The 27,724-nt window shown below is 59.0% G+C and overlaps 2 protein-coding genes across 6 annotated transcripts in view; both read left to right on the top strand.

The window, feature by feature from the left end:
- The first annotated feature begins 6,469 nt into the window (after nt 1–6,469).
- On the top strand, nt 6,470–9,864 carry ACTB (actin beta). The gene is made up of 6 exons (XM_016155209.2): nt 6,470–6,589; nt 7,267–7,395; nt 7,556–7,795; nt 8,244–8,682; nt 8,769–8,950; nt 9,123–9,864. The coding sequence occupies exons 2-6, from the start codon at nt 7,273–7,275 to the stop codon at nt 9,264–9,266; spliced, it is 1,128 nt and encodes a 375-aa protein (XP_016010695.1). The 5' UTR covers nt 6,470–6,589; nt 7,267–7,272; the 3' UTR covers nt 9,267–9,864.
- A 3,310-nt stretch (nt 9,865–13,174) lies between these two features.
- The window catches only part of FBXL18 (F-box and leucine rich repeat protein 18), a 27,901-nt gene continuing 13,351 nt past the window's right edge, over nt 13,175–27,724 (top strand). For 4 of the 5 annotated variants that reach the window (XM_036224233.1, XM_036224234.1, XM_016155213.2 and 1 more), the window contains exons 1-3: nt 13,175–13,308; nt 17,739–17,954; nt 21,604–23,147. In XM_036224233.1, the coding sequence (XP_036080126.1) occupies nt 13,291–13,308; nt 17,739–17,954; nt 21,604–23,147 (1,778 nt within the window). In that variant the 5' untranslated portion in view covers nt 13,175–13,290. Of the gene's footprint in view, nt 13,309–16,032; nt 17,955–21,156; nt 21,430–21,596; nt 23,148–27,724 lie in introns of those variants that run through there. The other variant, XM_036224236.1, reaches the window with a different exon arrangement.

Genomic DNA, 27,724 nt, shown 5'->3' with positions numbered 1-27,724 from the left:
CATGCTTGCCGTGGGGAGGCCCGGTCCACGCGGTTCTGTTCACTCTCCAGTCCCCTCCCCACAGCTCTGCGGCGCAGGTGACCCACTTGCCCAAGGCCACCAACCCACACCCAGCTCCTCTGTGTCCTTAACAGGGGAGATGGCAGAGCTGGACAGACAACTCGGTCCACTTCTGGAGTCCCACTGTGTGCCGGGAACCACGAACCAGCCTGCGCCTGCCCTCGGGGCTCCCCCAGCCTGAGGACAGAGCAGTGGGACCTCAGGAGCAAGTCGTGGGTGGTGCCGTCCACACGTGGTCTTACTGAACTTAGTGAGCTCAGAGATGTTGAGTCACTTTCCGAGGACATCCAGTGGGTGAGTGACGACCGAGTCCCACTTAACGCAGAGCCTGAAAGTGGTTGGGAGAAAGACAGACGAGTGAACCAGGCGAGGATGCTGTACTTCTTCTTGGGGTACCCCGCCTGTTCTGGGGAACTCTACCCTGACTTCACTACGAGGGCTTAGTGGCTCCCCCGCAGCCCTGTGACGGTGACTTACTGCTGAGTCCTCCCTGGGCCTGGACTGACACCCCCCTGGCCCCCCTCCCCTGATTACATGTTCAGGCACACATGTCCTCAGGCACATCTATGCGACCCCCACACTGCCCGCCCCGCCCCCCAGTGCTATGGGTCTTGGAGACCCAGGTGACTTAATTAGAAAATGCAAATTACTCCCTGGGGATCCAGGAAATGGAGGGAGGGGCAGACCTAACTGCTGAACCCCCAGCCCCTGAGGGTGGCCTGGGTGCCTGGGAACGCTGCCCCGCCCCGGCCCCTCCAACCCAGGCCTGTGAGTTGGAGGCCTTCTCAGGGCTCATACACAACCAATGTCACCGAGTCAGGACTGTCTCCAGTGGACAGTGCAGATTCGGGGATCCCCTCATGTCCCCCAGCAGGTGGCACAGGGCCGGGTCTGGGGGAGACGGCAGCTTCCCAGTGGGCCAGCCGCAGCTGAGACTTCTGGCTGAGGGGGGCCTGGTTACAGGGGAGCGTGGCGGGGGCTGATCAGGTCTCCATGTGGATGGGCCCAGGGCCACAGCCTAAGGAGTGGCACCAGCTGAGAAGCGCCCCGCGTGGGGCCCCAGGTGGGGTGACTGGGGAGTGCGGCTCCGCCACTGCCCACCGGCCACACTGAGCCCCAGTGCGCCCACGTGGAACGCGAGACCGAGAGCGGAGACCGCTGGGGCCGGGGGCCCCGGCCAGGTGCCAGGCCTGGGCCCCTGGCATCCAGGACGGTCCGTTCCGGTGATACTGGGCTGTTAGCCACAAGGCCAGATCCTTCCCCTCACTGGTCTCGGTTTGCTTGTCTGAGAAATGGGGAGATTCCGGCTTAGCTGGCGGGGGCGCAGTGAGCTTTCTGCGTGGTGACAGCAGGCCCTCAGGGACTCTGCCTGCCTTTGTCCTCATATGGACTGCGAGGCCAGGCTTCGCCTGGAGGTGGGTGAGCTGGTGGCCTCCGTGAGTCAGCCACCCAGAGAGTGAGCCGCCACCCACCCACCTGCACTTTCCCAACACCTCCCTTCCCCGGCCCGTTCCCCTTTCACTTCCTCCCTCCTGACCTCCACCCCCCCAACTCCTGGGTCACTTCTGAGCCCCTGGGCCACACGGGGAAGGGGCACGGATGCCCCGCCAGGGAGGCGTTGAGCCCCTAACAACGGCCACGCCCCCGGGTGCCAGCCTGGGGTCTGGGACTTGGGATCCCATGTCACGGACTGCTCCTGGCACCCCGGGTCCCAGTTGCTCCCTCTGTCCCTTTCCACAGACCAGGGAGAGACGCCGGAGGCTCGAGGTCTGTGTGGCACGGCCGCCTATCTGTGCAATTCCCGCTGGCCCCGGCTGCTGACACTGGGGGTGGCAGGGCCAGGAGCTCACGGAACCCCGTTCGGTCTGAACCTGGGGCTGCTGCGCCCACCGCCCCACTTGGTCCAACCTGTTGCCCTGCTTCTCGGGCCAGTGCGGGACGCCGGAGGAGCCTGTGTCTGAGTGCCGCCTGGACCTCCAGGTGACTGGGCGAGTGGGCAGAACCCCGCCTGCTCCAGGCCAGGTGACAAGTGGGCTTCAGGACTCTCTTGGGACCACAATTTCAGGGAGACCTGTGAGGCTGGAGTGCCGCAGCCTCCCTGACCCCCCAGCCCCCTGGCAGGGTCTTCAGGCCCTCGGGGGTCCTCTCCTTCCTAGCACTAGGGGTCTGTCTGAGGTGCCCCTGTTTCTCATCTGGAGAATGGGACGGCTAGCCCCACAGTGCCAGGGTAGGGGGGAAGGATGGGCTCAGCTGGTGTGTGGAGGGGGAAGCCCAGGGCACCGAGTTTTCTATTTCTGAAAAAATCAATCAAATAAGCCAGCTGGGAACTCCCCAGGTGGCCAGGCCCTTCCCTGACTGCCCTGAGGAGTAAGAAGAGAGAGGGTAGTTTTTAAGGATTTTTTAAAACTCTCCCAAGTGGTGTCAGAAGTTCCCAGCTTCCCCAGGGCAGGGATCCCCCTTTCACGGATGACCACATCAGGGAGCAGGGAAGGCTGGGGCGGGCTGTTTGACAGCCCTGGGAGGGACTCTGGCCAGAGGCCAGGCCTGGGTGGGGCCCAGGGCCCTGGCTGCCGCCCAGGAGAGCACGCGGGGCCCAGCACCCCCGCTGCCTCTGGGCCTCCCTTCAGCGGGCTGGTCACCTCCTGGGGGGGCCTCCCTTGACCCCCTCCTTCCTAAGGAAACCCACAGCTTTCCCTCATAGGCCAGCATCGTTCTCTGCTGCCTGGTTTTTGGTCTCAGGTCACACCTGCTTTATTCAAGGTGTTGCTCAAAACCGTGTCTGCTTGTGGGTCCGCTCTGGAGGCGCACCTGGCTGCTCGGTGCTAGAGTGCGGGACGCGGGAGCAACGGGGCACAGGCGTCCGGCTCCTGGCTGTGCCCTTGCTATGTGATCCTGGCTGGGCTGCTTTCCCCTCTCTGAGCAGAAAAGCTACAGATGTTACAGTAGAGGAGGGAGGACGTCCTGGCAGGCTTCCTGGAGGGGGTGGCCCAAGAGCCAGTCCTGAAAGCTGAGTTAAAGTTGGGCAGGAGGTAGAGGAATCACAGAACCAGTCCCTCCCAGGACCTCAGGACCCCTGAGGTCCAAAATCTCCTCCTGAGACTCTCCCGGGAGCGGAGGAGGAAGCAGGGGGAAGAGGAGGCCGGGAAGAGCAGGCTTAGGGCGCAAGGCCTGTTGCTCTGTGACTAAGGGCAGGCGACTTTACAGCCTCCCTGGGCCTCAGGAGAGAAGTGCGGAGGGAGGTGGGGTCCAGGAATTTGGGACAACCTTTGGACTCAGTCCCTGGAGGCACTCCAGAGGACACTTTATCCGGGGAGGGGCGATACGAGCCCTCCGGGGGGCCTGGGCCTAGAGTCCTTCACACTGGACTCTGGGCCCGGGCACGTCACCAACCCTGCCTTGGTTTCCTCATCTGCAAAGAAGGGGCATGTTTCCTGGACTGTTTCCTCCCCTCGTTTGGCCACCCCTCACTGAGCACCTGGCGTGTGTGGGGGTCTCTTCCCCTTCTGAGCCTCTTCCTCTAAGAAACGGGAGTTTGGGGTCTCCACCTGGTGGGCAGCGGTGAGGGTCTAACCCCCAGGGCAAGGTGGCTGGTCCCAGAAGAGGGCGAGGGAGCGGTCCTTTGGTGTGGGCTGTAAGTCTCCCCTGGCCTGGAGGCCTTCGCAGGGCGGGGGAACCGCAGAGAGAAGCAAACAGCACCAGGCAGGCAGGTGCAGTCCCCACTGGCCGGGCTCCCGCGGGCTGCGCGCCTGCCCGAGCGACAGCTCCGAAACTCCCCGCGAGGGCGAATTTCCCAAGCGAAGAACCTGTTCACTTCCTCTCCCACCCGGCTCCGCCCCCTTCCTCTGGCTTGCTCCACTTCCTCTTTTCCTCCCCCCACTCGCTTTTCGCTCCAGCCCTCCCCTCCACCAAGGCTGGGTCCCAGTGTACCCACGACAAGCCTCCATCTTCCCAGGGTCTTCTGAGAAGGCTGAGGACACACGGTCACTTATTCATTCAACAGAGCAGGACCCGGGGGGCGGGGCGGTGCATGGCAGCCCTGGAGGGGCTTGCTGAGAATGGACCCCGAGCTCCATTTTCCAAAGGAAGAACCCGAGGTGGGGCTGAGAAGGGGAAGAGAGACCTCACACACAGCAGGCGCTCGTGCTCCTTGAGGGGCAGCTGAAGGAGGGGCCTTCCAGCAGAGGCCGGCGGGGTGGGGGTGGGGAGGGGCGGAGAGGTTGAGTTATATACCTGCCCGCAGTGCAGTGGTCTCAAGTGGGGGGAGGGTGCATGCTGCAGATGCTAAAGGGCGCCCCCTGCGGAGGTAGGGGCCTTCTGGGCCGGGCCTTGAGGGATGCATAGGAGAGCGTCAGGAAATGGCTGCTGCAGAGGCCCAGGAGTGTTCCAGTCTCAGTCTGGGTGGGGCTGGTGTCCCTGCCCCTTGGCCAACCCCTGGCTGAGAAGAGGTGAGGTGGCCCAACGAGTCCTGCTTGGGGACCAGGCCTGCTCTCCACTCCATGTAGCTTCTTAGAGCCACTTGAGTCTCCCAGCCCTGACCCTGAGGCCCTGGTTTCAGCCTGCCCAGCACCCCTCCAGGCTCAGCCGACAACCAGAAGCAGCCCTAATCAGCGGGCGGCAGAAAGGGTCACCCCCCAGTCCCTGAATTGCAAGGCTGGCAGGTCCCAAGGCGGCTGGCTGGACGCCTGTGACTGAGAGACACAAGGCCAGGGACAGAGCAGCCTGGCCTTTGGAAAGCAGGGAGTGGACGAGGGGGGGTCTGCCCAGGGCCCAGGCGGAGACGGGGGAGCTGCAGAGTTTCTTGGCAGTTATCTGGGAATACTCGCATGTGGCTCTGAGCCTGGGGGCTCCGCTCTGTACTGGGCCATGGCCACCCTTCCCACCTGGTTGCGGCCTCCGCAGCCTTCAAAGAGACCTGCCACCAGCCTCCTGCAGTGGGCTGGACCAAGCCACCTCTTCCCTGGACACGCATTCCACAGCCATATATGGACTAATTGGTCACTGGTTTCAACACACGCTCGGTGAGCACCTATTATGTGCTGCAAAGCCCTGGGCAGGCCTGGAGACAGACCAGTGGGGACAAGCCAGTGCCCCCACCTAAACCATCTTTCCCCTTTTCGTTCATGTGACAACTCAGCTTCTTGTTACCAGTTCTGAGAAGGTGCTTGCTCCTCTAGGCAAGCCAGATGTCCCTCTGGGGTCCCACGGCCCCCGGGCTTCCGCCTGCCATGCGCACTGATCACTGTTGGCCACCAGCTGGATACAGGATCTGCCGGCCAAACTGGCAGCTCTCAGAGCGGGAACCACCCAGGACAGGGCACCCATGTTAAACCAGTATTTGGAGAGACCCAGGGCAGCAAAGAGTGACCAGGAAAGGGTCTCCCTCTGAGGGCATCTGGCCTTCAGTTACTGTCCCTGCTGCCCCACCCCCAACCCTAACTCCTCTCTGGCTCATGGAGTGTCCTTCCCCGCTCCTTAGGGACTTCCAGATGGTCCAGGAGGGCAGTTCAGCTGTGGCTACACATGACAGACGATGGATGGTGGGCCCAAGCTACGATGAGCAGTCCGGCTTGCCTGTGCCCAGCTGGGCCTGGGTCACCAGTTAGCAGCGCAGGCCTGGCCTTGGCTGGGTGTGACCAGGCAGCCCTTAGAGGCAGCAGCCTGGCTCCATGGGAACAGTTTCTGTGCTCTAGAGCCCAGGCCAGCAGCAGGGCAGCCTTGGAGGCCTCTTCACAGACAACTTCCAGCCACTGACCCCTGAGCCTGTCCTATCTCTGGGGCCTGTGGCCCTGAGGACCCTTTTAAATGGCTACAAGCCCCGATTCCCCCACACTACACCATAATCTTCAGCCCCGGGCCTCTAAATATTGATGACCCCGTACTTAGCAAGCTGAGCACCTCCAGCCAGATACCCCTCAAACCCGGGCTTTCTGGGCAGATGAGCTAATGCTGGCAAAGGGAGGTGAACCCCTAAGCACTCCTTCCCCCACAGCTGCACCCACAACAACCAGGAGCCCTCACAACCATGCTGAACCTTGTGCCCACGGGGGAGCTCACGGCTCATGTGACATCCACACTCGGAGGGTCCCGGGGTAGGGGACACGGAGAGACGGTCAGGCCAGGTGCAGGCCTGGCCACGCGGGCTGGACTGAGCACTGCCCAGCGGTGCGGTGACCCACAGCTTGCACATCCGACCCGCGGGCCCAAAACCAAGGGCGGCCAACGCCAAAACTCTCTCCCTTCACCTCTTCCTCAATCTCTCTCTCCCTCTCTCTTCTCTCTTTTTTTTTTTTGCAAAAGGAGGGGAGAGGGGGTGAAAAAATGCTGCACTGTGCGGCGAGGCCGGTGAGTGAGCGGCGCGGGGCCAATCAGCGCTCGCCGTTTCGAAAGTTGCCTTTTATGGCTCGAGCGGCCACAGCGCTGTCCTATAAAACCCAGCGGCGCGACGCACATCCACTGCCGAGACCGCGTCCAGCCGCCAACACAGGCCTCTCGCCTTCGCTGCTCCGCCGCCAGTCTACACCGTCTGCAGGTAAGGCCCCGGGCCGGCCGGGCACGCCGATCGGCGCAAGGCCCCTGCCTTCCTCAGGCAGGCGGCGCCTCTCGCTCCAGCCCCATGGACAGCGCCCAGAAGCGGGGAGTGGGGCTCGTGCGCTCCCCGCTCGGGGCCGGGCTGCACTCGATGCCCGGCTGCACTCGGGGCGTTCTCCTAGGGTGGCGCCCTCGGGTCTGGAGCGGCCGCCGGTTTTTGTCGGAGCGGGCAGCTATCTCAGCTGGGGCGGATGGGTGGGCGCGGCGGGGCCGCCGGGCCGGGTGGGGGGCTGGGGACACTACTGCGCGTGCGTTTGCGCGTGCGCGGCGGGGCCGGGCGCCGTGGCGCGAGGGCGCATGCGCACACCACGCCGGGCCGCCGGCTCCCGTGGGTGTGGCCTCCGCGCGCCCAGGCGGCCCGTGCTTTTTGAACGGGGCAGGGGCGGGGCCAGCGGCCATGGGGAGGGGCCAGTGCTTGGCTTCCTGCCGCGCGCCGCGGGGCCGCCTCTAACCAGCGTTTGCCTTTTATGGTAATAACGCAGCCGGCTGGGCTTCCTTTGTCCCCAATCTGGGCGCGCGCCGGCGCCCCCTGGCGGCCAAAAGGCTCGCCGTGCCGGAAGTGGGCAGGGCGGGGGCGGCCCCACTCGACCCCGGCTCATGGCCCAACTCTCCCCGCAGCTCACCATGGATGATGATATCGCCGCTCTCGTGGTCGACAACGGCTCCGGCATGTGCAAGGCCGGCTTCGCGGGCGACGATGCCCCCCGAGCCGTCTTTCCCTCCATCGTGGGGCGCCCCCGACACCAGGTAGGGCGCCAGCCTCGGGTCTGACTTGGTGGGTGGAGCTACCCCTTGGAACAGGCAGAGGACGAGGCCTGGCGCCTCCACAACGGAAGCCTGTGGTGTTTTGGGTGGGGTTCGGTGGGGCAGTGCCCATGCTGAGGCCGCTTTGCTCCTCCCTCCGTAGGGCGTGATGGTGGGCATGGGCCAGAAGGATTCCTACGTGGGCGATGAGGCCCAGAGCAAGAGAGGCATCCTGACCCTGAAGTACCCCATCGAGCATGGCATCGTCACCAACTGGGATGACATGGAGAAGATCTGGCACCATACTTTCTACAACGAGTTGCGTGTGGCCCCCGAGGAGCACCCTGTGCTGCTGACCGAGGCCCCCCTGAATCCCAAGGCCAACCGTGAGAAGATGACCCAGGTCAGTGGCCCGCTGGCCTTCCCTGGGAGGCCACCCCATCCTTTCTGGCCCTTCTGTGCCACACCCTTTCTCATTGTTCTTTCTTCTGCCATTCTCCTAGGACTTTCTTCTCTGACCTGAGTCTCCTTTGGAACTCTGCAGGTTCTATTTGCTTTATCCCAGAAAGGTGGAATCTTTCTCGTGTTTGCCTTTCTGACTAGGTGTTTAGAGCATAAAGTGCTGTGGGTGTAGGTACTAACACTGGCTTGTGTGACAAAGCCACTGAGGCTGATGATGTAAAGTGGCCTTGGAGTGTGTATTCAGTAGGTGCACAATAGGTCTGAAGTGAACCCCCGTTGGGGTCCCCAGCACACTTAGTCGTGTTCCTTGCACTCTCTGCATGTCCCTAGTCTGGCCTGCCTGCCCCTGGTGGCTTCCTGCATGTGACATGGCCCATCTCTCTCTACAGATTATGTTCGAGACCTTCAACACTCCAGCAATGTACGTGGCCATCCAGGCCGTGCTGTCCCTGTACGCCTCTGGCCGTACCACTGGCATTGTGATGGACTCCGGTGATGGAGTCACCCACACTGTGCCCATCTATGAGGGGTACGCCCTCCCCCACGCCATCCTGCGTCTGGACCTGGCTGGCCGGGACCTGACGGACTACCTCATGAAGATCCTCACGGAGCGTGGCTACAGCTTCACCACCACGGCTGAGCGGGAGATTGTGCGTGACATCAAGGAGAAGCTGTGCTACGTCGCCCTGGACTTCGAGCAGGAGATGGCCACGGCGGCCTCTAGCTCCTCCCTGGAGAAGAGCTATGAGCTGCCTGACGGCCAGGTCATCACCATTGGCAACGAGCGCTTCCGCTGCCCCGAGGCCCTCTTCCAGCCCTCCTTCCTGGGTGAGTAAGGCCGCCTCTCTCTCCCTCACACCAGGGTCACCTTTGTGGCCACCCTGGAAGCTAAGTCAGTTCATCATTCTCCTCAGGCATGGAATCCTGTGGCATCCATGAAACTACCTTCAACTCCATCATGAAGTGCGACGTTGACATCCGCAAGGACCTCTACGCCAACACGGTGCTGTCTGGTGGAACCACCATGTACCCAGGCATTGCTGACAGGATGCAGAAGGAGATCACCGCCCTGGCTCCCAGCACAATGAAGATCAAGGTGAGTGTACCATCTGAGCTGGCCTGGTCACATGGAGGGTCAGAGGGCACCCAGTCTGACCGGAGTCTGATGGCAGGTCCCTTCGTTGTCAAGGCAACCTTCATGGTATGATGCATAGCCACAGGGCTGTGCCATCCAGGGTCCTTAACACTACCTGTTCTCTTCTCTCCAGATCATTGCGCCCCCTGAGCGCAAGTACTCTGTGTGGATCGGTGGCTCCATCCTGGCCTCGCTGTCCACCTTCCAGCAGATGTGGATCAGCAAGCAGGAGTACGACGAGTCCGGCCCCTCCATCGTCCACCGCAAATGCTTCTAGGCGGACTGTTACTTAGTTGGTTACACCCTTTCTTGACAACCTAACTTGCGCAGAAAACGAGATGAGATTGGCATGGCTTTATTTGTTTCTTTTTTTTTTTTTTTAATTTTTTTTTTTTTTGGCGCTTGACTCAGGATTTAAAAACTGGAACGGTGAAGGTGACAGCAGTCGGTTGGAGTGAGCATCCCCAAAGTCTACAGTGTGGCCGAGGACTTTGATTGTACATTGTTCTTTTTTTTAATAGTCATTCCAAATATCGTGAGATGCATTGTTACAGGAAGTCCCTTGCCTGCCCAAAAGCTGCCCCACTTCTCCCTACTAAGGGCCAGTCCTCGCCCGAGTCCACACAGGGGAGGGTGATAGCATTGCTTTTGTGTAAATTATGTAATCCAAATTTTTTTAATCTTCGCCTTAATACTTGTTTTTTTTTGTTTTATTTTGAATGGTCAGCCATCATGGCCCCCCTTTTTATCCCCCAACTTGAGATGTATGAAGGCTTTTGGTCTCCCGGGGAGGTGGTTGAGGTGTGGAGGCAGCCAGGGCTTACCTGTACACTGAAACTTGAGACCAGTTCAATAAAGTGCACACCTTAAAGAAACAGTTGTGTCTAAGTGGTGTGGATGGGTGTTTTGGGCAATGGTACAGTTGGGAGAAGGGTGGGGCAGGCCAGGCCCACCCCTATCTTCTGGGGGGATTGAGGTGTTCTAACCACGAAAATAAAGTTTTGGATGGGTGGGTGGCTTGTGTGAGGAGTTAAGGATCCTGGCCTCCAGACCTTTTTAAAAATTCTCTGGTTTGGCCTTTCTACCTGTCCCCCAAATAACTTTGTCACTGGGTTCTGAGGTTCAGCTACTTCAAGAGTGGGGAGTGGGGAATTTGGGTGTTGAGGTGCTATATCTCAGGGAAGGGTGGTTGACCACCTGTGAGTGGTGGCTTCCTGGGAAAGAATCTTTCTGGTCTTAGTATCCTCTTGGAATGAGGGGGCCATAGTAGTAGAGGTTCCTACACACTCATGGACCTGCGGTTTAGGCTGAGGACAGGGCCACCACCCTCGCCTGCCAGCTCACTTTGAGTGACTACCTGTACAGCCAAAGGGGGGGACTTTCCCAGGGGTTTGCAGGCTGGCACCCTGCATCCAAGGCTGGGGTCAGGGTAAGGGGATGTCTGGCAGAGGTGGCTCTAGTTGGCTCCACAGAGTGTGGTCTCAGGCCGAGTGAGGGACAGTGAGACAATAGACATGGAAAGGCAGGAAGGGGGGCAGCATCTGACTTGCGCAGGGCTCTGAGTCAAATGCTTCCAAGAAGAAAGCCAAGCCTGGCCCACCTTCCATCTGCCAGCAGCTGCTGACACCAGCAGAGAATGTAGGGAATGATGGCCCCCCCTCCCCATTTCTCCAGAGGGAGTGAGAGGCACCGAAACGATTCCTAAATCAATCCAGATTTGAGCCCCTCCCCTCCCCAACCCCCCAGCTCCCTCTAGTGCTCTACTGCGCCCTCCAGTGTCATTTTACAGAGGAGGAGCGGAGATTTACCCACTTGGAGCTGTGGCTGACTCCAGTTCTGGAGAGAGAAGTCATTTTACCATTTGTGCAAGGTGATTATTTTCATCCATGGGAAGGAGACTGTTCTGAGACCTTGTGGTGGCTTCCAAAACCGAACAGGAGCCTGCGGTCCCCTAGTTCATTGGGTCAGGTGTTCCTACTTCAGCACCTAAAACACCGCAGCAGCTACACAGCGAATGCTCCAGAATCCGTCCTATTCCTGGGGGCATCCTGGGCTGCAGCCGCAGGCCCAGAGGTGGTGGGAACACAGAGCACTCAGGACAACTTCTGTGGCTCTGCCTCCCAACCCCGCGAAGTCTTAGAAGCCCAGGAAGCAGAGTCTGTGGATGGAAGCCCCTCCTGGGCCAGTTCCAGCTTTTTTGGGCCAATTCAGGGGTGGTGGTGTGCCTGCCCTGGGCTCTGAGCTCCAAGTGAGTTTCCATCTTGAGCCACTTATTCATTCTATGGATATTTACTCCGTGACAGCCCACTGTTGGCTGGGCCTGAGGCCACTGAGATGGCCTGGGCACACACCCTGCTCTGAGAGAGCTGTCAGTCTGGGAAGAAAGACCCTTCGTCCAACCACTATTTATGCCAGATATGGTGACAATGATGGGGGTGCAGTTAAGAGACCAGGTGTGTTTCTTGCCTTTGTGAGGTGTCCAGTTTAACTAGGGGAGACAATAAATATATAGGCAAACAAATGAATGTTTAATTATTAGTTGTGCTCATGAAGGGTGTGGCAGCTGTGTGTGAGAAAGAAGACAGGATCATGGTGATGGAGATGGTCACCATGGTGATGGTGTCATGGGTGTAGACACATCAGAACTCATCAGATTGTACTTCAATAAAGTGGAAAAAAAAGAAATACAGGTTTAAAAAAAGCAATTATAATTTTGCTTTTTGAACAACAGAAAGGCTCAAAAACTTGGATAACTGGTGAGTAGGGAGCTATCACTCTCCTCTGAAGGCTTCCTGTGGGAAGGATGCCTGAGCTGGCCCAGGAGGCCAGACAGAGGCCTGATTTGACTGGGGACAGAGTCCCAGAGACTGGAGACACGACCCTCAGGGAAGAATGGGAGGGTGGTTGGGGCCAGATGTCCCGGAAGCCAACTCACTGTCCATGAGCATACCTAAAAAATGGGCATGTCAGTGACAGCTGGAGGGCTGGTTGTAAGCAGGTGCTCCATTAACCTTTTCCTTTGAAAAGCTCCAGAAGTGCAGGGAAGACACACGTCTGACCTTGAGAGTCCTTGAGGCCCTGCTCCTTCCCTCCCAGGCCTGCAGCTGGGCTGACCCTCTGAAGCCTAGCTTGGGGCAAAGGCCCAACTGCCTAAAGCAGGATAAGCGAGAGGATGCCACATTGCCTCCATCTTCTTCTTAGCACATATTTACAGGTTAGAAAAATTAGGTCAGCAAGGACAGATGGCTGGCTCCAGGGCACACACCTTAGAAGTGAGAAGGCTGGAGTTTAACCCTAAAACCTACAAAGTTCCATTACTGCCTGCTTCACTGCCTCCTAGGACAGATTAACAGGCCAGACAAACAAGGCTCACATCACCATGACTGTTTCCATTTTATAGACATGGGGACTCGCCTTCTAGCCCCTTTGCACCTACCCTCGCTATGGGATGAGAGCGCCCCCCGGGGGCAGCTCTGACAACCTGAGGTGCACCTTTTTAATGAGCTGAGACCTTCTCGCTGGGATGCCCCTCCTCTGCAGAGCAGACTTGGCTGGGCAAACTGCACTCCTACAAGCCCCTCGGAGGACAGTCCTGGCTAGTGCCCGGGCTTGGAACCCGGGATCCTTCCCTTCGTCCTTACACCTCCTTGGAACCTGGTGGGGAGGACCTAGAGAGGCTGCCCGCGGTCCCACTGATGACGGGCAGTCACTTTTCTTGTGAAGACTCGGAAGGTAAGACAGCTCGGAGTTGTCAGGATTTGAACACGTGTCCTGGCCTGCAATTACCCAAGGGACACAGGGGCTGGAATCGTTCAGAGACCCCTGCCAGGGGCTGGTACTTTTCTTCACTCAGTCATTCATCATTCAACTTGTATTGTGAGCAGCCACACAGTGCTCGGGGCTGGGGGTACGGCAGTAACATGCAGACATTGTCCCTCTCTGTCTTCATGGAGCTTCGCTCTGGCAGCACCGTCCCCTGGGGGCCCACCAGCCATATGCGGCTATTTAAATTTAAATGTATTAAAATTAAGAGATGCGGTCAGAGAGCATGGGCCCTACGGATCCTCGCAGGTTCACCGCGCGCCTCAGCGGGGCCTCGTCGGCAGCGCCGCACCCAGCATGGCGGCCGCGTAGGGCGACAGGAAGTGCGTAGCCGAGGGCGCCGGAAGTTAGCGGAGGCCCCGCCCCCTGCCGGGGTCTCTGTGGAGCCGCGGACGCGCCGGCTTTGAGCATCCCTGGCCGGCTGGGCGGGAGACCCTGGGGCTGCGGCTCCGGCAGCGGCGGCTCGGCCCGCCGTGGACATGGCCAGCTCCGGAGAGGTACGGCCGGCGCCTCTCTCCGCTCTCTCCCTGCCCGGCGGCCTCGGCCCCGCTCGGTCTTTTTCATCCCGACTCCGGTCCCCCTGCGTCCTTTTTATCCCGCCGCCTATCCCGCTCTGTCCTTCCTGTCCCGACCCCAGTCTGCTTGGTCCTCCTCACCCCGACCCTGGCGTCGGCCGGGCTTGGTCCTTCCTGTCCCGACCTTGGCCTCGGCCTGTCCCTTTCATCTTGCCCCTGCCCCTTCCCGCCCCCCAGGCCTTCGCCCTGATCTCTGAAGGCACGAGCTCTCTCCGGGTTCGGTTTTCCATGCCTTTCCCCGCCCCGCAGCCCTGATCGCCAGAAGTCTAACCGCCTCTCCGCTCCCAGAGTTTCCAGGCTCTGTAGGCCTCCCAGGCACTTTCCCCGTGCCCCTGTACCTCTGAAACGGTCCCCCTCCGTGACCGCTTCGCACCCCAACCTCTGTCTCTGAATGCTCGGTTGAAGTCCAGCCCATTTTTCTCTGAGCCTGCTCGTGTGACTTGGGGGGTAGTGGAGGAAAAGCCATTTCACTTGGGGGACCTAGCATTTACCCTGGAACTTCTTCCCCAACACTCCACAAATCGGGGTCCGATGGAGAATCCCACCCCACTCCTTGGGAAGTAGTGCAAAGTATTTTCTCTGCAGACCAGGGTGTGGGGAATCTGGACTCTGACTAGTGTCTTCCCTCTTGTTGCTCCCGGCCTTCCTTTATGTGTACCTGTGTTTATATCTGTCATCCAGGACTCAGCATACTTCCCGTCCTAGGGGACTGCCTGTGGCTGGGGACCAGAAGTGGATGGGATGCGGGTGTGTGGAAGGTGGCTGGGGGCCGCCGACAGTTCCTCTTCATTTGAAGTGAATTTGGCTCAGGAGTGCCTGTGGCTCCTTGATTGAGGGAGAGGGTCGCACCTGCAGATTGGTAGTAGGATTGAAGGGCAGGAAAGCCACAGCTGCTTGAGGAAGAGTTCTGGGGTAGCCCGGACCTGTATCAGGTTCCTGGTTAGTTGCGTGTACTTGGGGTGGAGATGGGGGGTTCTGGTCCCTTGCACTTATGGGGTCCTGGCACAAAAGTCCCACCTGTTCCTTGAAGCATATCTTGGGAACCTGGCCAGTAAGGCCTCTTGTTACATTGTGGGCATCTCTTGGGATGAGAGGAGAGAGGGGAGTCTTATACCTGTATGTGGAGATCAAGGTCCCTTTTCCTGGAATGATCTGATTTTTTATTTATTTATGAAGATGTAATTTACATACTATAAATGTCACACTTTTAAAGTGTACATTTAAAAAATATATTCACAAGGTCGTGTAGCCATTCCTACTGTCTGATTCCAGAATGGGGCGTTCTGATTTTGAAGGTCATTGCTGGGTTTAAAATGCAGATGTCCAGGGGTCCTCCCAGAGTTTGAGAGGAGCGGGGCTCCGCTTTTGTTTTTTTTTTTTTCTTTCTTCTCCCCCCCCCCCCCCCCGAGGGCTCTGTTTTTAACAGCACTTAAGATGATTCTGAAGCAGATGCTCCATTGACTCACCCGGTTCGGTTTCTCTTTCTCTTGAGTATTAAAAAGTGATTTCTGTTGGGGAGGCGTTTCTGGCCTAGCGAAGAGATAAGCGAGTTGAGAGGAACGAGTGCTGTGTATTAGGGGACGTTCCAGAAAATGCCAACTAGAGAAGCAAAGACCTTAAGAAAAGGTAAAGAATGGAACGTAGAAAGAGTGGAGACCTTAACGTCATGCGTCCTTTCACATTGCTCTTGTGAATTAAAAAAAAAATAACGTGAAACTTAACACACTCGGCACAGAGTGTGTACCCACCGCCTGCTTCAGTGCTCGTGAGCACGTGGCCTGTCTCGGCCCCTGCCTGTCTCTCTCATCTCCTTCTGGACTAGTTAGAGCGCTTCCCACACATCCCACCCGCTCATTTTTGAATCCTGAGACTACTTTGGGTGCCTAACGGGCAAACGGATGGTAAACATCTGGGAGGGAGTGTCTTTTGGTCAGGTACGAAGGTCAATACTTAATTTTGTTTCACTTTTTAAAAAAATGTGAAATGTTACACATTCAGAAAAGTGCATACAACACAGTTTAGTGAATAACTAAACCCTTTTAATCCCCTTTCCAGTTGTCGTTATCTCGTTCTGGCCACCTGGTTCCCAGATGTATGTGATAAAGGTCACCTCCCTCACCCCTCACCTCTGAATGGGAATCTCTGGGACACTAGGAAGTGCCTGGCGTGGACCTTTTAGGAAGCCCAGCAGCCCGATTCTGGTGGTGGACGGAAGGGCAGTTTCGGCTCAGCCCTGTGTTAGGCATTGTTTGCCTTCCGATCTTCAGCTACTTACCCAGTTTTTTAAAGCTGGAGCATGGGTCTGCCTCAGTTTCCCCAATGGCTGGGACTGTATTGTCCAGAGAGGCAGAAGGAAGCAGGTTGAAGTGTATTTGGGCGTGCGCGGAGGTGGCATTCCCTGGGCCTCATTTCTACGTGACAAACGACACTCGGGGGGCATTCCTGTTGTTTGCTGCCTCCCCGGAGCTGGTGCCTCTCCTGGGGGCATGGCGCACTGACTCACGCGACGGTGCGTGTCTCAGGAAGCCTCCGAGCTGGGGGAGATCCAGCAGGCAGACGCGGCATCGGCTGTCGGGCCACCAGTGGGCTGCTCCTCCAGGCCTGCCCCAGCGCCAGGGGACGCAGCATGTGGAAAGAGTCATCTGTGGGATGTGCCGAGACTGGACGGAGGGAGCCAGCACTCAATTCCTGGCTTTTTTTTTTTTTTTTAAATACAATTCTTGTAATTTCTAGGTGTTTTTAAGGAGATTTGGCATTAGTAGTGTCACTCTGAAAATTATAGGACTAGGAGATTTGTACAATGTTTGGCCCTGTGTTCCTGTCACTCTGCAATGACGTTCTTTGGTAAATCTGCAGATCGGGGATCAGGACAGGTAAGCCTCAGGCTCCTCCTGCTTGTCCCCAGGCCCTCTTGGTGCCAGAGCCCTGTTTGCCAAGCCTGCCTGCTGAGGACTGTCCCTGTTTGATCCTTTCCCTGGAGATGGAGCCCCTAGGTCTGGGCTGGGGTCTGGGAATCCAATTGTTAACAGGTGCCTGGGTGACCCCAAGTGATCGGGTTGGGAAATTTCTAAGTAAGGCCACTCACAGTCCAAAACTCTGGACCCAGAATACGGTGAGCCATGGCGGCTGTGGACGTGCCACCGCGGGCTGCCTCCTGCCCTGGCGAACGGTGGGAGTAGTGAGACAGGGTCGAGGGCAGGTCAGACGGAAGGGGGAGTGGAGGCACGCCTGGCCGCTGCCTCTTACGAAGACGGGAACGTGGGAAATATTCCTGGGAGCCCCTTCCTGGCCTGCCCAGGGCTTGGCTGGCTGCAGAGACTGTCGGGACAGGGTGGGGGTGCCACAATCAGAGGTCCCAGGAACCCCGGAGTGCCTGCTGCGGGGTGCAGACAGGCTCTTCCTCTCCAGACTTCACTGTCGCCATGGCAGCAGCAGGGCTTGCCAAGCCTCAACGCTTCCATCCACAAAAATATGTTTGGGAAAGAGGTGGGCTCAAGGAGGAGGGGCTGGTAGGCAGAATCGCTGGAAAAGGCAGTAACACTAATGCTGCCCGCTCCTGGGGGACATCAGAGGGTCCCCTCAGTGAGGACGTTTTGCAGGCAGGAGCATCCCTTCAGGAGGTGCTGGGGAGAATCAGGGATTCCTCCCCCACGGGCTCCTCTCAGAGCATCCCCTTGGCCTTGACTTGGGGACTTTGGGTCACACTAACCTCGGTTGTGCATAGCAAGGTGTCATCCAGGAGGACGGAGGCCCATGTGCGAGAGGAAGACCTTTGGTGGTGATCTCCAAAAGCAAAACGAGATGCGGGCATCTTATCAGAAATACCAGCACGGCGTCTAACCAGACGTGTGACGAGTGCGGATAAATCGTGCGGTCTCTGTCATTTATTACTAATCTCAAGGTTTAAAAATGTCACTAGTCTAGTTGGTGCTGTTTCTTATTTGTAGAGTTTCTTTCTCAGGGCTTAAGAATACCGCTGACATTTGGGACGAGTTGGGGGGTAGCTTTCACAGACGGAGAACCTTGACCCATGGTCATCAATTGAGTCTGAAACGTGCCAGGCTTGACTGGAGACACTTAGCAGGAAAAAAATCGCTTTTAAATTAAAAAAAAAAATTAAAATTTCATTTCAATCTGTTGCTTTTGAAGAGAGATCTTGGTGTGCAGCTGGAAAAGAGGCTTTCGAAGATTGTCGGGGGTTCTCGCTCTGCAGCTAAGGTTTTCAGTCAAAGCCCCCTCTTTCCCACGGACTGTGGCGAGGACTCCAGCTGGCTTCTCCCTCTGGTCGAGGAGGCCGGGCCGAGGGCCGCCCTTGGGGATCCCATGGAGACTTGGCGCCCCCTTGTTTTCAGGACCTGGGCAGCGATGGCGACGCACCCCCGGCGGCGCCCGCAGTGCCGGGCGGTGCGCACCTGCTGGGCTTCTCCGACGAGATCCTCCTGCACATCCTCAGCCACATCCCCAGCACGGACTTGGTTCTGCACGTCCGCCGCACCTGCCGGAAGCTCGCGGAGCTGTGCCTGGACAAGAGCCTCACCCACACCGTGCTGCTGCAGAAGGACTACGAGGTGAGGCGCAGGGCGCGGGGCTGGCCCCGTGTGCGGGCGGGAGATTGCGGACAGCCGGACGCCTGGCTGCGCACAGGGGCATCGCGCAGCTGACGACGGCGGAGGCGGGCGCCCCGAGCCCCGACTGGGACATCCCCCAAGGGGCATCATGCGACCAAAGCTGGGGGCCGAAAAGTGCAGGAAGTGTGCCACCTGGGGGAGGGCGCAGGTGTCGGGGACATTGTTCTGGGAGGGCCTGGGCTCAGAGGGAGACCACTGTCAGGCAGATCCCCCAGAGCGGGATTGCCGTCCCGTGGTAGGTGCGGGAACGGTCCCATAACGTTAAACCGGCGCTCAGGTGTGCAGAGGGCGGCGCCATCGGCACCCACAGCGGCGCATGCGCTTTCCCGTCGCTCTGCGTGCTCGTCGGCCTTGGTGGTGTCGGCCTTCGACGTTCCAGCCGTTCTCCCGGGTGGGACGTGGTGTCTCATTGCGTGTCCCTGGGGAAGGTTGCCGTCGGGTACATTTTCATCAAGGGCATGGGCCGTTTGCCCATCTTCTCAGAAGTGCCCATTTTTTACTTTTCTCTTTCTTGGTGAGTGACAGTTCTGTATATATTCTGCATAGAAGTCCTTTGTCAGAGATATTGTCTCTGTTTGGCTTGCCGTTTCATCTTCTCAGCAGTGACTTTTGAAGAGCATAGTTTTTAATTTTATGAAGTCCAATTTATTGAATTTTTGGGTTCATGCTTTTTGTGGTGTGTTGAAATCTGTGAAACCTGAGGTCATGAGATTTTCTCCTATTTTGTCTCGTTTTAAAAAATACATTGTATTAGTTTCAGGTGCACAACATAATGATTTGATATTTGCATATGTTGCAAAATGATCACCAAAATCTGTCATCTTACATAGTTACAAAAACTTTTTTCTTGTGATGAGAACTTTTAAGATCTCCCTTAGCAACGTTCAAATATGCAATACAGTATTATTAACTATAGTTGTCATGGTGCACATGACATTCCCGTGGCTTATTTATTTTATAACTGGAAGTTTATACCTTTTGACTCCTTTCAGCCATTTTGTTCACCCCCTACCTCTGGTAACCACCAGTCTGCTCTCTGTATCTATGAGCTTATTTGTTTTTCTTAATTCCACATGTGAGTGAGAGCATACGGAATTTGTGTTTCTCTGACTTATTTCGCTCAGCGTAATTCCCTTGGGGTCCATCCGCATTGCCACGCATGTCAAGATTTCATTCTTTTTTGTTGCTGAATAATATTCCACTGTGTGCGCGTTACATTTTTCTTTATCCATTGATCAATCGATACCCACTTAGGTTGTTTGCATATCTTGGCTATTTTAAGTAATGCTGCAGTGAACCCGGGGATGCAGGTACCTTTTCAAATTAGTGTCTTCATTTTCTTTGGATAAATACCCAGAAGTGGGATTGCCGGATCATATAGGTAGATTCATTTTTAATTTTTGAGGAAAGTCCATACTGTTTTTCATAGTGGCTGCACCAACTTACATTCCCACCAGCAGTTCATAAGGGTTCTCTTTTGTCCACATCCTCACCATCACTGGTTTTTTGATAATAGACATTCTAACAGGTGTGAGGTGGTATCTCATCGTGGTTTTGATTTGCATTTCCCTAGTGATCAGTGACGTCGAGCATCTTTCCATGTACCTGTTGGCCATCTGCATGTCTTCTTTGGAAAAAGACTTTTCAGGGCCTCTGCCCATTTTCCAGTTGCATCGCTTGTTTTGTTTGGGATTGAGTTGTACGAGTTCTTTGCAGGTTTTGGACTTCAACCCTTATCACATGTTTGCGTTGTAAGTGTTTTCTCTCAGTAGGTTCCCTTTCCTTTGGGCGAGGATGTCTTTTGCTGGGCAGAAGCTTTTCACGGGCCCAGCACGCGCTGGCAGAGCTCTTCAGGTGGGGGGTAGCCCCCCGTGTTCGTTTTCGCTTTTGTTGCCTGTGCTTTAGGTGTCAGATCCAAAAACTCACCGCCAGGACCGATGTCGGGGAGCTCGCCGCCTGTGTTTACTCTCAGGAGTTTTATGGTTTCAGGTCTCAGCATTCGAGTCTCATCCGTTCTGAGTTTTGTGTGTGGTGTCCGAGCAGGGTCCGGGCTCATTCTTCCGCGTGTGGCCGCCCAGTTTCCCCAGGGCCCTCCTCTGCTGTCTCACAGCAGTTTTGTAGTGGTTCCAGCTCTTAGGGCTGCTCTTTCTGTGCGGTGTGAAGTAAGGGTTTTGGCTCGCTCTTTGGCGTGTGGCTATTCTGCTCCAGCGCCATTATTTGAAAGGTTACCCTGTCCTCGTGAATTGCCTTGTCACCTTTGTTGAAAATCAGTTGACAACTGATCTTAAAGATAGAAATAAGCTGAGGATGTGACCTTAACTCATGTAATGGCTCTTAACTGCCATTACCGCCTTTGAGCCCGGAGCGGGGACGCCGCAGAGCCCTGCGAGAGCCACCGTGCGCCTCTCCGGCGGGGCAGAGGCGGGCGAGCTCCCTCCGCAGCGCGCCCGGCCCGGCTTCCCTCCCGGAGGGCTCCTGCCCGTGCAGGACGGGGCGGGGGCGTGACACGTCTGTGCCCTTCGCCTGCGCCGTGCCACCTGTGGACATTTCCCTTAGACGAGGGTCAGATGCCCGAGTGGTACGTACATGCGTGGCCCATGCGGTGTTGTCACAAGGCCTCGCTGGCAACAGCCACGGTGTCCAGCTGTCGGCCTCTGGCTGCTGGGCCCCTGACTGGACATCGTGGCTCGCCTGAGCAGACCAGGCCAGGTGTCTGAGGAAAAGTTAATCGTGTGAAAATGCATGTTAGGAAGGAGAGCAAGAGCCAAAGCAGGCTCCCAGGGACCGAGTCCACTGTGCGATTAAAAATGCCCCACACGGCACGACATTCGCCATCGTAGCCGTTTTTACGTGTGTAATTCCGTAGTGTCACAAGCGCAGTCACAGTGTCGTGAGCCATCACATCACTGTCTCCAGCCCTTTTCACCCCCCTGGACGGAATCCCTGGGGCCGTCAGTGATCCCCCCCCCCCCCAGGAACCTCTGTTCCGCTTCCTGTTTGTGATTTTGCCTATTCTGGATGTTTCATGTAAATGGACTCCTACATCACGTGGTCCGTGACTGGCTTCTTTCACTTAGCGTAACGTCCCCAAGGTTCATCCACGTTGTAGCATGTGACAGAATTTCCCTTCTTTCTGAGGCAGGATGGTATGGAAGGACCCCGTTTTGTTCGTTGTTCATCCGTTGATGGACGCTGGGCTGCCGCCGCCTTGGGCCGTTGTGAACGGGGTGCTGTGGGCGTGGCTGTCTCGTGTCTGTGCGAGTCGGGGTTTTCAGTCCCTTGGGCGTACACCCAGGAGTGCAGCTGCTGGGTTGTCTCGTGGGAACTCTGTGTTCAGCGCTTTGAAGAACCAGGAAACTTCCACGCTGGCTGCACCGTTTTACATCCTCACGCGGCTGGGGACTCTTGGTCGTTAAGGTAAGCGTGTGGGGAGGGAGACGAGGCGCCAGCTCCCCCTCGAGTGCCCCTCCTTAGCCGGAGGACGGGTCTCTGCTCACGTGGGGGAGAAGATGACCTGCGGGGATGAAGGTGAAGGAGATGCCGGCGTGCCTTCAGCCCCCCCCCCCCCCCGCCCTGTCCTACCTTGCAGGCCAGTGAGGACAAGGTGAAGCAGCTGGTGAAGGAGATTGGCCGGGAGATCCAGCAGCTCAGCATGGCCGGCTGCTACTGGCTGTCGGGCTCCACCATCGAGCACGTGGCCCGCTGCCGCGGCCTGGTGAAGGTGAACCTCTCGGGCTGCCACCTGACCTCCCTGCGCCTGTCCAAGATGCTGTCGGCCCTGCAGCACCTGCGCTCCCTGGCCATCGACGTGAGCCCCGGCTTCGACGCCAGCCAGCTGAGCAGCGAGTGCAAGGCCACGCTGAGCCGCGTGCGGGAGCTCAAGCAGACGCTGTTCACGCCGTCCTACGGCGTCGTGCCCTGCTGCACCAGCCTCGAGAAGCTGCTGCTCTACTTCGAGATCCTGGACCGCACGCGCGAGGGCGCCATCCTCTCGGGCCAGCTCATGGTGGGCCAGAGCAACGTGCCGCACTACCAGAACCTGCGCGTCTTCTACGCCCGCCTGGCCCCCGGCTACATCAACCAGGAGGTGGTGCGGCTCTACCTGGCCGTGCTCAGCGACCGCACGCCCGAGAACCTGCACGCCTTCCTCATCTCCGTGCCTGGCAGCTTCGCCGAGAGCGGGGCCACCAAGAACCTCCTGGACTCCATGGCCCGCAACGTCGTGCTGGACGCCCTGCAGCTGCCCAAGTCCTGGCTCAACGGCTCGTCGCTGCTGCAGCACCTCAAGTTCAGCAACCCCTTCTACTTCAGCTTCAGCCGCTGCGCCCTGTCCGGCGGCCACCTCGTCCAGCGCATCATCCACGGCGGCAAGGACCTCCGCAGCCTGGCCAGCCTCAACCTCAGCGGCTGCGTCCACTGCCTGTCCCCGGACTCGCTGCTGCGCAAGGCGGAGGACGATATCGACAGCGGCATCCTGGAGACGCTGGTGGTGGCCTGCGGCGGCCTGCGGCACCTCAACCTCTCGGCCGCCCACCACCACAGCTCCGAGCGCCCGGGCAGGCACCTGTGCCAGCTGCTGGCCCGGCTGCGCCACCTGCGCTCCCTGTCCCTGCCCGTCTGCGCCGTCGCCGACTCGGCACCCCGTGCCGACCGCGCGCCCGCCCAGCCCGCCATGCACGCCGTGCCCTGCGGCTTTGGCAAGAAGGTCCGCATTGGCGTGCAGACGTACCCCAGCCCGTTCTCGGGGCAGGCGGGCCCCCAGCCCTCCTCCGTGTTCTGGTCGCTGCTGAAGAGCGTGCCCTTCCTGGAGCGCCTCGAGCTCATAGGGTCCAACTTCTCCTCCGCCATGCCGCGCAACGAGCCCGCCATCCGCAACTCCCTCCCACCCTGCAGCCGGGCGCAGAACGTCGGGGACTCGGAGGTAGCCGCCATCGGCCAGCTGGCCTTCCTGAGGCACCTGACGCTGGCCCAGCTCCCCAGCATCCTGACAGGCTCCGGGCTGGTCAGCATCGGCCTCCAGTGCCAGCAGCTCCAGTCCCTGTCCCTGGCCAACCTGGGCATGATGGGGAAGGTGGTCTACATGTCCGCCCTCTCGGACATGCTGAAGCACTGCAGGCGGCTGAGGGACCTCAGGTGAGGGGGCCCTGGCAGCTCCTCCGTGGCCTCGGCGGGCCCCCTGGGGGCCTGAGGCAGTGGAGGGGAAGTGAGTAGCATGGCCTTTCACTGGCAGGTGCACTTGTGTCCCTACTGTGTGCCCGCCCAGAGAAGCAGGCGCAGGCCTGCCCTCCAGGAGCCGAAAGTCTTGGGAGGAGGCTTGGCAAGGGGCCGTGAGCTGTGCCGGGACTTGGAGGAGTGGTGGCTGGGAAGCTGCGGTCGGCGGCGCCCGGGGAGGCGGTACAAGAGGCGGTGCGGCCCGAGCTCGCGCTTCGCCCTCGGCACTGGAGCCGTTCGGGTGATCGTGCCGTGCGATGCAGTGTGTGTAACCTTCAGCCAGCAGACGGAGGGGTCCGAGTTCCAGGCATCCCACCTGGACTGGAGGGGCCAGGGTGGAGGGGATAGAAAGGTGGGTTCAAAAGGGGGCACTTCACACTGCTGAGCGGTGACGGCGGCCTGGGGCAGGATGGCAGGGCAGATCCAAGAGTGGGAGGAGGCAGAACCCACCCCTGACCTCTGTCGCGGGCCGCCTGCAGGACGCGGATCGCCCTGAATCCTGCTGCGAGGGCACGGTGTTCTTGGGAGGGCCCCGCGTTTAAAGGCTAACCCTTGGTTATGTTTTGATCTTAAAATATTGCATCATTTCCCAGAAATTACCCAGAGGTAGTGCCGGCAGCGGACCTCGGCTCTGCAAGGGCTTTGGGTTGGGGGCACGGGGCGATGGGGCAGACCCGTTAGCTGGTCTCTCTGGGAGGCCGTAGCCAGAGGGGCACTGAGACGTGTCATCGTCCCCACCGTGGCTGCACGTGCTCTGTGCCTTCGCTGAGGGCCAGAGCCAGGGGCGTCGGGCACTGCCTGGCCCACCCTCACAGCGTCGTTCCTGTGTCTCTGACGAGGCAGCGGGGGCTCGAGGGAGGAGGTCAGGGTCACCCCGGTCAGTCTGACTCCAGGACTTGATGCTGGCCCTTGGGCCACAGAAAATGGAGACGAGTGTGTCACATCACAGGAAGTGAACCGTACGTGAGCTGGAGCCGGCAGAATGCTTAGCTGCTCGTACCCTGGAGCCTTCGGGAACTTCTCAGCCAGGCTGCGTGCGCCCTCCCGGCGCCACAGGCACAGCCCCGGCCTGCTCGATGGCGGAGCAGGTCGCGCGCGCCTCGGTGTTCTCAGCCTGTGTCCTCGGAGCCCCCTCTCTGTGGTTATTTATGCTGTGTCCTGTGAGCCCCAGTTACACTTGCTTAGGGAACATATTGTCATTTTCAGAATCCCCTGGTTTAGACCCTGAGCCAAAGTTATGCACCTCGTCAGCCGCATTGGTTAAACACCGCAGCCGCGTGTGCCGTGGCCATGTGCAACCCAGCCGCTGGGGGAGCTTGCGAGGAGGGGATCCGGGATGAGACGGCTAAGAATGTGCAGTGGGCAGAGTTGCTGTTCCCATTCCAGAGCCCTTTGGGACCCTCATGCTGCTCAGGTGCAGGGGTGCCCAAGTGGGCTGGTGTCCCCCTGGCCGCTGGCTTCCCGGGGCGCAGCAGGGATGAGGACCGCGGGCTGGATCTTTCCTTCCTGACTGCCTCACGCCCCTCTCCCTGCTCGCCTCCACGTCGTGGCCCGAGTCATGTCCTCTATGTTGATTTCTCTGGCCCGCCAGGTTGGGGTGGGGTGTCGCCTGTCTGTCAGGAGTGGAGGAGGGCCCGTGACCGCAGCGGTGAGCCCTGTTCTCCGCCCTCTGGAAGGGCGGCCCGGCCTTCCGCTCAGAGCCTGTCCGACTTGGCAGGCGTGCGGAGCCGGCCTTCCTGCCCATCTCCGCCAGGAGCCTCCAAGTCTGTCCCTTTCTTTTCTTACGGGTTCACCTCTGTCCAGTGCCCCCTCCCACCTGTCTCTTCCTGTGTCTTCACCATCACCTCACTGCTTTTCCGGAAGGAGCGGCGATGTGGTTAGTGGCCACGTGTAACTCGAAGCAGGTGGATCCAGAGTGCGCTCACCGAACGAAATGCTGCCAGGCAGCTGTCCCGTCGCCCTCTTGGAGTCTCGTGATCAGGAATTGGACATTCCTTTATTTGGGGAGCCCAAGTGCGCATTTGAGTTATAATTTAACGGAACTCAGAGCCAAGGTGTTGCTGGATTTCTGGATCTGTCATTTTTGCCATCAGATTTTTTGTTGTATTGCCAACCCATTCAACTTCGCGCCTTTTCTAACTATGTCGGTCAAACCCCTCGGTCCTCATCGGGGAGACTTTGATTAAACAGAAATCAGTGAAGCAAGGTGATGCCTTCACGCGCTTTAAGAAGTCAGTGCTCAAAGGCAGGTGATGCAAAGGGCCAGAGCAACGTCTCCCTCGTGTCCGGGGGCTTTAGGGTGTGCTGTGTGCACGGCCTGGGGACAGCCAGTGCCAGGGCACCCGCTCGCCGGGGCTGCAGGGCCGTTCATCGCGCCCTGTCCCCTTTGGAGCAGCTCGGCCTGGTGGAGAGGGGGTGGGCGTGGCATCTGAGCTGGTCCCATGTCCCCGAGCCTCACTGGTTTTAGGGCCCTGGCCCTGCTCTGCCTCCTGGGTGGAGGGGCGTCCCATGGGACAGGACCCACAGCAAGGGCCCCGGAGCCAGCCAGCCAAGGTGGACCTTGGGCTGTGTGTGCCCAGCTCCATCTGTAGAGTGGGGCTGGTAAGACTAAGGGAACTGGTACTGATGAGGCACGTAAGGCGGGGCTTGGTATCTACGATGCACGTTATAGTTTTTCATCCACTCAACAAATATTTGAGCACCTGTTATTCCAGGGGTTGTTCTAGGACCTAGGACACTGGACAGAACAGAGATCCCTGTCCTTGGGGATCGTAAGAAAACGTAAGAAAGTGTGTGAAGTATCAGATGGTAACAAGTACCGAGGAGAGAGGGCGGAGCAGGGCAGGGAGGCCCGGGTGCAGGGCTGCTGGTTGGGGTAGATTCATGAGGGACGTGAAATTTGAGCAAAGAATTCAAGGAGTTGAGTTTGCAAAGCAAAACCTTGAGGAAGAACGTTCCGGGCCACTCTAGGCAGATGGAGCTGCACCAGCCAGCAGTGTCCACGAGCCACAGGGCGACTTACGTGTAAACGAACTAAGGTGGAATGAAGCCCAGCGTTCAGCTCCTCGGCAGCGTTAGACGTGAGTGCCGGTGGCCGCCGTGTCGCACAGAGCACACGTGGAGCACCCCGTCCGCACGGGGAGTGCTGTTGCACGGAGCTGAGCAGCAGCGGGGCCCGGCGGCGGGGCCCGGCGGCGGGCGTGCCGGGTCCTCTGGGACCAGCAGGGGCCACGGCGCCGCAGTGGTGCTTCTGAGGGGAGACAGGGAGGCTGTGCCGCTCACAGACGCCCTGGGGGCCAGGGCAGGGGCTGCGGCCGGCAGGGCTGGAGTGGGGCGGGGGGTGCGTGTGGCCCGAAATGGTGGGGTTCTGACTTGACGGAGAATTTGCTGACTGATCAGATACATAGGGTGGGCGGTCAGGGTGGGCCAGGGGCTTCTGAGAGGAGGGAGGCTGTGCGGGGCGGCCCCCGGTGGAGGAGCTGCCTCTCAGCCAGCATGGGGGACTGGAGCGCCCACAGACAGGACAGGCACTGGTCAGGAAGAGGAGCAGTCAGCACAGGTGGGGAGCGGGAGCATGGGAGGGGGCAGGTGCCCTAGAAGCCAGGACAAGGGGTCGTGGTGCCTGCAGTTGCTGGGTTGGTTCGGCACCCCTGTGACGGTAGCCAGGTGCCTCCCTGTGCCTCAAGGGCTAGCCCCTTTTCAGCCCCCATGGGAGGTGCATATTACTGACCCATTTTGCACATGAGGAAAGCGAGGCCCAGAGGGTTAGTGAACTTGCCAGGTGACAGCTGGTGTGTGGGCAGCTGGGGGCATTCCCGCCTCAAAGGCTGTTGCCAGTCGAATGGAATAACCGCAGTGTTTAGTGGTTACCGAGTGGCTTCTTGGGCCTCGGGTGTGATCCTTGGGGCCGAGGTCTGCCCCGGGAGCAGGGCCGTGTGCGCAGTGTGAGCTGTGGCTGGGGTGGCCTGCGGGGCTCCGCTGAGTGAGATTCGGAGGCCAGCCGGAGACCCGGACCGCTGCGCCTCATGGCCTCTGCGCACGCCGGCCTCTGCGAGCCCCTTGTGGTTGGGGCCGGTGCTGCCTGTTCGGGGCAAACACCGGTTTCTAAAACGCGGCCAAGTGACTCCTCTCCTCTGGGTCGCCGCCTTCCGCGGGGAGAACGGGGTGCAAGGAGCAGGGGGTGCCTGCCTGGTGTGGGCGAGAGCGCGGATAGGAGAGGGTGAACCAGGCTCAGGAGAGGCTGGCCCCCGGGCAGCTCCTGCAGGACCCGATGGAGCGTTCCTGAGGTGGCAGCCCTCCGGATCCCAGTGGCCGGCCGCTGTCACCGCTGCCCGCACCAGTGAGGCCAGTGAACTCGAGCTTTGTGCCAGCCAGCGCCCCGGGCCGCTCCTGGGCTGGCGGTGCGGGCACACGTCAGACCCTTGCCGGCTCCGGGTCTGCGGCCCACCTGGCTGGTGAGAGGGCTGTGAGCGGGACAGGCAGGGCCCTTCGTTCCTGGG

The sequence above is a fragment of the Rousettus aegyptiacus genome, unplaced genomic scaffold (genome assembly GCF_014176215.1).
Source record: "Rousettus aegyptiacus isolate mRouAeg1 unplaced genomic scaffold, mRouAeg1.p scaffold_m13_p_7, whole genome shotgun sequence".
NCBI lineage: Eukaryota > Metazoa > Chordata > Mammalia > Chiroptera > Pteropodidae > Rousettus > Rousettus aegyptiacus.
The sequence above is the reverse complement of the archived record's forward strand: the minus strand, read 5'-3'. Positions and strand labels throughout refer to the sequence as shown.

What these genes read in the sequence shown, in the direction of transcription:
- ACTB (XM_016155209.2), top strand. Translation starts at nt 7,273, where the DNA reads ATGGATGATGATATCGCCGCTCTCGTGGTCGACAACGGCTCCGGCATG. An exon ending in ACCGTGAGAAGATGACCCAG is followed by an intron (nt 7,796 to 8,243) that starts GTCAGTGGCCCG and finishes CTCTCTCTACAG; the next exon opens with ATTATGTTCGAGACCTTCAA. An exon ending in CCAGCACAATGAAGATCAAG is followed by an intron (nt 8,951 to 9,122) that starts GTGAGTGTACCA and finishes TCTTCTCTCCAG; the next exon opens with ATCATTGCGCCCCCTGAGCG.